General features: G+C 40.0%; 1 protein-coding gene across 2 annotated transcripts; it reads right to left on the bottom strand.

The window, feature by feature from the left end:
- Positions 1-533: 533 nt before the first annotated feature.
- Positions 534-10756, bottom strand: LOC121619303 (probable C-mannosyltransferase DPY19L4). 2 transcript variants are annotated; one of them, XM_041954901.1, is made up of 19 exons: positions 10413-10756; positions 10080-10250; positions 8925-9049; positions 8754-8844; positions 8508-8629; positions 8134-8279; positions 7730-7853; positions 7495-7629; positions 6764-6895; positions 6312-6413; positions 6153-6226; positions 5840-5998; positions 5533-5652; positions 5284-5404; positions 4565-4621; positions 4382-4464; positions 4163-4295; positions 3598-3756; positions 534-2666 (listed from the first exon to the last, which is right to left on the bottom strand). In XM_041954901.1, the coding sequence occupies exons 1-19, from the start codon at positions 10501-10503 to the stop codon at positions 2502-2504; spliced, it is 2310 nt and encodes a 769-aa protein (XP_041810835.1). In that variant the 5' UTR covers positions 10504-10756; the 3' UTR covers positions 534-2501. The 2 variants fall into 2 exon arrangements, with proteins under 2 accessions (XP_041810835.1, XP_041810836.1); XM_041954902.1 differs by having other exon boundaries at positions 8925-9046.
- Positions 10757-11420: the final 664 nt, after the last annotated feature.

Raw genomic sequence — 11420 nt, 5'->3', positions numbered from 1 at the left:
ACAATCTTAACAAGAGATTATGAGAAATAAGGAGGAAATTAATGTATTTAATTAGTGTCAAGTTATTTTTTTTGTTTTAATTATGCTGACTTGACATTGAATTTATAGAGGTGAAGTTCACTTGCCCCACTCTTTGACTTCAGGCTCCCACACAGGTGTTCTCACCTAGTCTGGCTTATTAGACCTCAGCTCAATAGTCTTTTGGTGACTATAATTATGTTGTATTTCCCATGCTAATCCATGCAGCTGAAAGTGGGAGACATGTCGATCGACCACAATACCATTCGTGTGTAAGGCCTAAAATGTGGAGAGAAATGGGAAAGAAAAGCATGTTATGAAAATGAAAATGTTAAAAATGACAAAAATGCTCAAAATAAATGCTGAAGTTGATCTTGATCTTTTCCATTTGGCTTTTTGAGCTGCACAGTGTGAATGGATTAAAAGAGCAGAAGTAAATGAACATATCAGACATTAAAATGACATTTAAAGCAGCACATAAGAATGACAACAAAAAAAATCAAAATACTGTAGAGATCAGCTTTTTATTCATCAACTTACACACACTTTTAATCTCCACAACCAATAAAACCTAATATTCACTACATGGCCTCTTGCAGAGGGATCGTTATTGGGGAGACTTGCATGATAGCACCAGGAGGAATTTACCACCAAATACTTCGAGGTAACAACCAGGGGCCGGAAAATCTAGCTAAAGGTCTGATTGATAAAGACATGTCAGTCAGTTCCCACATCTCAAAATAAGGCATCCAGACGAAGAGGATGATGAAGATAACGCAACAGAAAGGAGCAGCTTCAGAACCAGCCTCCACTACTCTTAAGGCTGAAAGAGACACAAGCAGTTTAAAAGTTAAGACGTTGTTTCTATTGTTCTGGGTTATTTAAAACCAGTCAGACACTGATCTTCCATTCATGCAACTGAGGTGAGAGCCCTCTGTAACAGCAGAGACCTGCTCACCCACACTTACCAACATCACACGAAAGGCCGCTCACAAAGACACATATTCCCTATAAGGTTAAGCGCATGAAAGCAGCAACCAAAATACATACACATTCCTGCATGAGTACTTCTGTGAGGAAACAAGAGCAGTATGTGGCAGAGGGGAAGAACAGTTATGCTTGTCAATATTTTTTCTCTATAACTCTTGATATTTTTTCTGAAGAAAACGTGATAATTATCTTCTGAATAAATCTTAAACTTTCGTGATATAAATATTCCACAAAAACATTTAATCATATGCCCAAATATCTAAATATTTTCTCCCAATCAAGACGTAATTATCAAATTATCTCAGGATATTAAATTGTAGCCATTGTTGTAATACTTGACACCCTTTTCTCTTTAGTCAGGCACAAATGACATCATGATAAACAAAAAGCTGAATAGACCATGACTATCCCAAGATAGAGAGCCATATAAATCAGAATCAAAAGAAAAGTGTTTTTATATGTTTAGATAACAGCATTAATCTTCATCACACAATAATGGTCTTAAAAACAGTAAGAGTGAGAGTCTGCAGTCATGCTAGAGGCTCTGTGAAGCTGTACTCAGGCAGCGCTTTGATGTCAGCATACAGGTATACAATAATGATCATTTGCAGATGCTTACCATCTTAGTTTTAGCATATTAGCATGCTAACATTTGCTAAGTAGCGCAAAACAAGAAGTACAGCTGAGGATGATGGGAATGCCATTCGTCGTGCAGATAGCCATAAAAATAAAAATTTGACCTCATGGTGGCACTAGAAGAAAAGGCCTTGGAGAACCAAGAATGTTTGTACTAATATTTTGCCAATCCATCTGGTAGATGTTGAAATATTTCCCATATTAAGTGGAATCTCCAACCCGCTGGCGACACTACAGTAAAAGTCAACGGAGCACCAAAATTATCATGATTATACCTCTGGGCACCATTGACATCTGTGCTTAATTTAATGGCGATCCGTCCATTAGTTATTGAGATATTTCAGTCTGGACCAAAGAGGTGGACCTGCTGACTGACCAACAGACAGGCTGACATTGCCATCAGTAGAGCCGTGCCGCTAGCTCAACTAAGTGATTTGTGGACTCAAAATAATGAGCCTAAAAAAACGTCAGCTTCTCTCAGCGACTGTACAAAGTGAACACAGACCTCACACATCAACCTCTTCCTTCATTAAATGCATCACAGTAACAGCAACGCGTGGCTTGTAAAACTACAGTACAGGAATCAATATGGCATATTTCGACTTCAGCAGGGTCCTTTCATGTTGAACAAACGACACGTAGGCCAAAACAAGTACAATGTGCTCGGCTGATCCCAGCTGGTTTGAATTTGCATCTGCACCGGGATGTGTAAGGTAACAGTGATAAGACATTTCTCTGAGCGCACGCTGCAACGACGTGTTGCAGTCCTCTGTGTTACACTGTGGATGAGGTGTGAAACACTGGAGAAGGGCAGAGCCAGGCTCAGTAAAGTCTCAGGAGGGAGGCAGAGGCTGCTGTCAGTACTGAAAGGAGATGACAGAGTTCACTTTGTAGACGTGGTACGAGCGGTTCCAGAAAACTCGAGTGAAGTAGTTTGTGTAGGGCGAGTAGTTCAACTTTATCTCCTGGCAGAATCTTCCATGCTTGGAGAAAGAGTAAATCTCTCCTTTGTCATAAACAACCTGAATACGACAAGAGAACAAGGAATGAGGATCATACTTGTTAAAAACTAATGTCATAATCAACACTTACCCCAAGAGTAAGGCTTTGTTTGCATAGAATACACAGGCTTAATTTAAAATTAATAACCACTGTAGAAGAGTTCAACATGTTGGGAAATACACTTATTCACTTTCCTGTCTTGAGTTAAATGAGAGGATCAATACAGTAAACATGAATCTACAGCACCAGTTAGCTTAGCTTAGTAAAAAGACTATAAATGGGGGGAAACATGTAGCCTGGCTCTGTCCAAGACTCCAGGAAGTCAGTGCTCCCTGTCAAGATAGTCTGCTGCATAATCCCCAATAAAACTACTTATGGTACAGATTAAACAAACAAGGTGCAACATGCTAATTAGTGAGCTTTACAGGTGCTGGGAGGCAGATGTTGTTACTGTTGGACAAAGCCAGGCCAGCCGTTTCCCTGCTTTCAAATCCTTCTGCTTTATCATACAATTTACCACACAAACAATCAATGGAATCAATCCTCTCTGCAAATTCGGCAAATAAGCAAATTTTCCCAATATGTCTATTACTTTAAACAACGTCATGTCTGTATATTCGATATCTACTTGCAAGTGCTGTATGTTTTTACAGTGCAGGATACCGTGATATTACTTTTACTTTATATAACGAGCAAGAGTGTCACAAAACACTGAAGAATCTTTTTTCAGTTGAACGTTAATGGACTGCACAGTCATCTACAAAGACTTGGTCTGATGGAAATACATTCAAAACCTGCTTTGACCTCCTTATAATCATGAAGTCCACCTCATTTCACAACACCCACCACTGAAAACACACAACACACAGACAGACAGACATACAGACAGACACACAGGTGGGAATCCGCAGCTTCGCAGCTGGTGGTGAAACAATAAGCGTCTAAACTCACATGTCCATTGGCGATGTCGAGCAGGTCTTTGATCCTACAGCCTTTATTAATACTGAGCTCGTTACAAACTGACTCCTCGATGATCACATAGTTTGTCTTATGAGAGGTCAGAATCTTGTAGACGTCTTCTGCAGATCTCATTGCATATACCTGGTAAGTCTACAGGGAGAGAAAAAGAGAGGATGTTAATTCATAAATGTCAAGTGCAATTCATCTGTGAGAAAGAAAAATCTTAATCAGTTGGACTACAGTTAAAATATATTTTTTATCATTTTGAGCATTTTGATGCCTTAATTAGCAAATGAGCAGAAAATAAGGAAAGAATGATGGAGGACATGCAACAGCACTGTCATTTTTCAAAAGGCCCAATATAATATAACATATTATTCAAACACATAACATAAATTATTAGTACAATACATTTTTTATCACCTCTTTATAACCCAAGGACTTGTGCTACCTAGCTTTGTTTAAAACTGACTGTACTGCTCTTTTACAATTACAGTACAACAGTAAAAAAGTCTCCTTTTTTCCCCCTTTGGGGTGAATCTTGCATCTCACTCACATCTTCACTCCTCCTCAGCAGGCTGACGTCCGAGTAAAGCGGTAAACTGGTCACAGCTGAACCTGAACACAACTTCACGGTTCCTAACAGCTGAGGGCTGCCGGCAAAGACAGCCGCCAGTGGAGCCTGCGACCTGGACGGCAAGAAGAAGACACTACGTGATACGATAAAGATTTATATATAGATTCTTTGAACATACAGAAAGATCTGTTGACCCACCTGATCCAGCTGATCAGCTCTACTGTATCTGGGTCGTAGAACTCCTGCAGATCTGACAACTCTGCTAGGACACGAGGGCAGTACTGCAACACAGAAGAGAGCAGTGTAGGAAGATATTAGGTGCTTTTAAATGTCTGGCCTAAGGAGCTTCAACAGATATTAGAGCTAACAAAAAAATCTCACCTCTCTCCACAAACTGAAACCAATGATGGTAGGAACCGCAGTGCTCAGGATCAGAGACTGGAGAGTTAAAAAAGTAAAACACGTTCAAATTAAGAACCTGGGTGGTTTAGCATTTGTAGTACTGAGTGATGATTCTTCTGCAACTGCATGTGAAACTAGACAATTCCGGCGCCGCCAAAATTTTGACAGTGGCATGAGGGGGCTGCTGGTGTTACTGTTTCTCAAGCCTGGTCCTGGAGTACCACTGTCCTGCATGTTTTAGATGTATCCCTGCTCCAGCACACCTGATTCATTGTTATCAGGCCTCAGCAGAGCCCAGTAACGAGCTGAGCATTGAGGGAAATTTGTCGCAGTTTTTTGCGAATAATTAACGAATCCTGTCATGAGTACATAGCACACCATTCCCGATCGAGCCGCACGTTTTGATATATAGTTTGTGAGGGTTTTCTCAAAGCTGCGGGACTAGTTATGCGCCGAAATTCTGGCGGAATATGAAAAATAAGAAGAAAAAACGCGAGAGATTACAATAGTGGCTCGTGCATAGCTTGAGCCACTATTGTAATCTCTCGCCTCTATAGCTCAAAGAGCTATAAAGGTGAGTGCATTGCCTAGTGCCACTAATGATGATGAACTTCTTAGGTGACAACACAAAATTCAGCAAGTTAAGACATTCACATTTTTACTGTCAATATGTTTGCTGTTAAAAGTGAGCTTCTCACCAGTACTACAGGATGGATGGACTTGAGTTTGAGCCATTTAAACACAGTCATCCAGAGGTCTGGAGAGCACACGCCGAACGCTGTAAACATGCACACATACGGGGTCCATAAATATTTCATCCTGCATGAAAAAAAGAACACAGTCAAATGTCTACTTGTGCCACAACCGAAGAGGAATCAGCATTTTAACAATGCTTCATTTTCTATAGAAACAAATTCTAAAACACACTGTCACGCATATGATCGTACCCATCAAACAGCAGAACAAGGCCTCCAAAAAGCAACGTGTGAAAAACATGATAGATGACCTCTGGCTGCTCTCCTATTCGTCCATCTTCAAGTTTGAGGTTGGTTTTCATTGGCTGACCACTGTGTGAAAGTAAAAATACTGTAAGCATCATGACATGAAGTCTACAGCCAACAGTGGAGCTGTGATAAATGTTGACTGGAGCCTCAAACCGACGTCCTTCAAACTGTATTAACCGCAGCTTGAGGTCCAGTTTTGACCATCAGCTCAGTCAAACATAATTTTAGAGAGAAAGAGAAATGTGTTAACCTGAGTCTTCTGTAAATGGTCTGCAGGGTGGACAGCAGGCAGACAGCGAGCACCAGGAAGTAGAAGGGAAGGACAGAGGCCTGCGTCAGTCTTAGAAATAAGTCCTGACCGGTTGCCTGGAAACTCTCTTGGCACAGGAGGAAGTTGGTGACAAAGTCTCTAGATAAAAGGAAATCATTGCCATTAGATTAGATTATACAGACAGAAAATACTGAGTGACAAGGATAGTGTTAAAAACAGCATAGAATAATAAGCAATGGCACCATTTAGTGAAACCAATGTCCACAATTTTAATGCAAAGGCTGCGACTCACGTTGTTGTGTTGAGCCCAAATTTTACTTCAAGGAATTTCAATATGAAGTCACTCTCACTTACAGGTATCAGTTTCTGGAAATTAAAAACAGTGATGATTAACCAATAATAACTATAAATGGATGCATTTGATAACCAATCAATGCTCTTATGATTTTACCTTAACCAAATAACTGAAGGTGATCCCTGTGGTAAAGACTAGGTGGAAATGTAAGAAGAGCTTCATCACTCTGGCAACAAGAGGTCCCATTTTCATCTTTTGCTGCAGTTGAAATACAAAAAACAGCATTAAGATGATTTAACTGTGTATTCAAACCCTATAAAATTGAAGATAATTAGTTTTTAATGATGAAATACAAAAAAAAAAAAAGAAAGTCCTCACATTTGAAAAGGTGCGACCAGGAAAAGGTTAGTTCTTTTATTTGATACATTAGTTAAATGATCAGTCAGTCATCAAAAGTCCCTGATTATCATCTGTTGACTGAATAATCAGTTAACCAGTAATTCAAGTAACGGTGTCAGCACTCAAGCTCGCCCTTCTTGGATTCACTCCAAGAAAAAACAAAGGCCTGCCATATTGAAGCTCTGATGTGAGGGAGCAGCTAACTCTACCTGGAAGTACCTCGCGAGCACTGAGCCAATCAGGAGGCTGAGCAGAGGCGAGCTGAGCAGGGTCGGGTTCTGAAACTGGAACAAGTAGGCCAGGAACAAGGAGCTGAGGTACACCTTGTGAATGTCTGCCATCTTACCGTTCCAGATGGAGGCATGATGGCGAGAAAGAAAGCGACAGCGAGAGAGAAGAGAAGCAAAGGAAAAAACACAACATCTTTCAGGACAATTGTGGGCAAAATACAGCACAAATAGGTATTTTTACCACTTTAGGGGCCACCAGTTTGTTCTTGAAGACTATTTAAGCCCATTATACCTAAAAAGACAACAATATTTTGCTCTTTTCACAGATCTTAGATTTATGGACAACTGGCCATAAGTTCTAACAACAAAATGTCCTCAGTCCACCAAAGTTGTGGCTTTTAACTAGATGGAGCACAAACGAGTGTGCAGATTTTACAATAAAGCAACATCTCGTTCATGAGCTCAGTGTTTGAAGGAATATTCAACATTTCTGAAAATACGTTTATTCACTTTATTGCCTAGAGTCAGCTTAGAAGAAGTTAAATACTAAGCTAAAGTTAGCCTGGCTCTGTCTGAAGATAACAATCCCCCTAGCAGCAACCCTAAAGCCCACTTATTAACACGTAATATATCTTATCTGCTTATCCACACAAAAAGCGTGATCTCAACTTCAATTTGTGATTTCATGTGTGGGACTATTTCTTGGTTACCTTACGTGGTGGCACCAGGTCAAAAGAGTCAAGCAAGAAAAGACAAAGGCCTTGGATGAAGAGCACATAGTGACTGTGTTCCCAGACCAGGAGGAAGGTGAAGGTGGTGGCACTCATGGTAAGATAGCAAAACATCTACAGAGAGATACAGTTATCAGTGTGAGTAAATGCAGTGTTATGCCTAACCTGGATATAAAAAAAAAAAAAAAAAAAAGTGGTTTCATGAGAGGCTCACCTCAGTGGCAGAGCTGATGTTATTACTCAGGAATCCAGTCAAAGCTGTCACCTGGCAAGAGAAGTAAGGCAGAGCCCAGTTGTCCCGCAGAGGGATGGCATGGTCCACTCTGGTTGTATCTGGTCTGAGGAAGAAATGACCCACAGAAGAGTTGTCACCATAAAACAGCCAGAAAACAAGAGACGCTGGGGTGTGAAACAGGAGGGTTTTATTATGCTTCACCTCTGTGTTATATGTCTCAACAGAATAGAGAGAAATGGAAAGAAAGGATGTCTGATTAAGTTCACAAGAGGAAGTTAACTTTACCAATGTGACTGACTTTGATAGGAGGAAGAAACACGATGAGGCATTCAGGGACGCCTCAAAGTAAAGCATGAGGAACCGGCTGGAAGAATCACTCTCACCTGTTAATCACATACCAGGCCACAGCCAACATGCCAGCCACCCAGGTGCCGCTCATCACCCAGCTACACACAAACAGGGCGGTGACATAGACCGCCTGGAGGCCAAAAACCGCTCCAACATAGAAGTAGATCGGCTCCACGAAATCCTGAAGGCAGAGAAGGAAAAACATCAAGGTTTTATCACAAATGAAGCCAAAATCACATGAGCAAAAACATGCAAAACTCTGCATATTTTTTGCTTTAGATGACTGGATAATGACAATGTCAATTCCAGCGTTAAAGTGCTAAAATGATGTGACATAACTTGACTGACTGACAGGTGTGTGTTTTTGTGTGTTTCTGTTGCTGGGCCCAGGAGCATGAACTCTACTCACCTGGCTGTTTGTCACTCTGTATATGAAGCTTGTGATGAGCTCTGGATACAAAGACAAACGTTCCACGATGTTGATGGTCTGACCTGAAACAGTCTTGTTATCTAGTGTCAGCTCATAAAACCCTGGAAAACACAAACCACATATCAAGTGAATTGACGGACAAAAAGAGTGACATTCGGAGCCCTTTAATTCAGGTCAGTGTCCGTTTTGGTGTTGTCTTTGGTTAGATGCTTAAAATACACATACCTCTTTCAAAAGATGGTGCTGTCAGCATGTGCTTGTAGTAATAATAATAGAGCCCGCTGCCTTCTTGGAAGGTGATTTCACGCTCCAGCTCCTTAGACACATTAAAGTGAATTTTAGAATTAATATAACATGGCAGTGCGGTGGAAACCTAATGGAAGCAGGCTCACCCACCTGTCTTGTCGAAAACCAGAACTTCCTGTCATGATATGTTGACAGATAAACGGCATAAAGCATGCCACAGGCAACTGCTGCCAGGCATCCAAAGAACACCCTCACCAGCCGCTGCAAAAAACCTGCTGAGGAGCAGAAACAGCCAACAACACATCTCAGAACAATACTTACAATGAGAGTGTAAGGCTGTAATTAAAGGACAAATCCAGCTAATTTTACAGTGTAACTATCCTGCCACATCATCTAAGGTTGGAGTCTGTATTATTACTGACAGACAACAGTTTAAAGTGCTCATACAGAGCTGGACTCTATGGACAAATAAGATATGATTATAAACAAAGGACCATCATCTGATATTGATATATATGCTTTATATATTAATATAGTAAATGCAATATGTTAACACGCATTTTCTAGATTATTATATTTGCATATTGCACATGTTCTTAATACTGTGAACATTTGCACATTCTGTCCTCACAAACTATCATCATTGTGTGTGAAATCCCACTTAATAAACCTGATTCCGATCGGATATGGAAAAATTGCACCCCAAATTGCAATTTCTGTAAACTGAAAGTCAGACAAGAGTTAGCATTTGTAGTTACATTTCCAGTCATTTCACTCGACATTTTGTCTAATTTAGACAATATAAATATTTATCATGATAAACAATATGTGATGAACAGATGCAAAGCTAACCCTATACTGGAAAAGGTCAAATCAACCTGTTGTAACATTGTTTCGTTGTGACCAGGAGTAAAACAGAAACACACATCATGAAACAAAATGAGCATGGAAACACATCACAAAAGGGCGCAACGTAATTTCAAGTGTACAATGTTGTTTTTTTTTTTTTATCTTTTTTGCAATCCTTAGGTGTGTGCATGTGTCTAAGTGAAGGTGACAGTGATGCCTCTGACTTCCCTACAGGGACCTATGTGGCTTTAAAGATGAATACAAACACAGGAGTCTTGACATAGAGCCAGATCCTCTGATATGACGCGTGTGACATAGTTATACTATACTGATATATAATCATTTTCATGTGGCTTGTGTAAAGTGGCACAGTCCCTCAAAAAAAAAACATCATTCAAGCACTGGGAGCAGTGCTTAAAGTATGCTAACACCACAATAAACAGGACATAGACTTACATGCAGAAGACACCTTGGATCTTTTGGCAGACACTTCAGGTGTGTTTGATTCTTCCTGTTTGTGGTGAGCATCCTCATCTTTCACCTCATCCTCATCTTTCTGCTGTTTGCCATTTGCCCCACCAATGGCCACACTCTCCTCATCCTCTGTGTTCACCGGCCCATTAGTATCTGTTAATGTGTGGAAACAGTCGATAGGTTAATTACAGGCTATGTCACAATCTGTGTAAGCATCCGAGTCGGACGTGGTGCTCCTCTGGAAAAGTTAACTGAAGTTAGCAGAAGAAGCTAACTGCTGTTCGGTTAGCAAACTGCTAAGTGAGTTAAACTTACGTGTAGGGTGCCCCTCAGGCTCACTTTGGTGATCATCCTCTTCCTTATCTCCCATCAAAGTCTCTGTTTTCCGACATCTTAATTCTGTCATGACGAGGTCAAGTTAATCCGAGAGTTGTCTGATGTGTTGAGACAGCAGCATGCTAGCTAACAAGATAGCTAACCCAGGAGTCCTTAAATCAATACTTGGCTTTGCGGTAAAGAAGGTAGGTGACAAGCTAAGCTACTAGCTTCTCCTAACCTGAATAAACTTTTCTTTCACGACGTATCAAAGCAGCAGCCGCACAGTACCAGTGTTAATGGTATTGAGGGTGTGGAGGACTGAACTTAGCTCTGCAGCTGGGCTGGGCATGCCGGATGTTGAGGATGGCGACAAAAGCGACGAAGAAGAACCATGACCAAACTTCACTGCAAATTCATGTCATTTAAGAAAACGAAACAAAAAAATAATACATTTTATAATTTATTTTAGAGCATTTTGCCACTATAACATCTATATCTGCATTCATGTAATTCGTGTTATTTTCTCGCATTATCTAATCGTGCTCACTTCTCTAATTGCTTTTGGAATATGGGCTCTTGTGCTAGAAAAACAGTCAATTAACAGAAAATGAATCAATGATTTTAAAAATCAATTCATTGTCCAAATTGTTTACAAAGGAAACATGCGGAAAAATGTTCTTGTTCCAGCTTCTCAGGGTCAGTTTTATATGATTTGGAGCTGAAAAAACTAAGCAATTAATCAATCATCACCCTAATATGGACAGAAAATGGTAGTTTAAAATTAAACTAATATATGTGCAAGCTTAAGTAAATTGTGACAGGCATTTTTTAACACTTTATAATTTACAGACCGAACAACTAATCAAGAAATTAAATTTAGATTAATCATTAATAGAAAATAATAGTTAATTGCAGCCCTAAAATAATTGTAAATTGAATATCTTTCGAGTTAACTAGAAACGAGCAATTTGCAAACATGATCTTTTAGGTCACAGGTTGTCATGG

This window comes from Chelmon rostratus, chromosome 16 (genome assembly GCF_017976325.1).
Source record: "Chelmon rostratus isolate fCheRos1 chromosome 16, fCheRos1.pri, whole genome shotgun sequence".
Classification (NCBI taxonomy): Eukaryota; Metazoa; Chordata; class Actinopteri; order Chaetodontiformes; family Chaetodontidae; genus Chelmon; species Chelmon rostratus.
The sequence above is the reverse complement of the archived record's forward strand: the minus strand, read 5'-3'. Positions and strand labels throughout refer to the sequence as shown.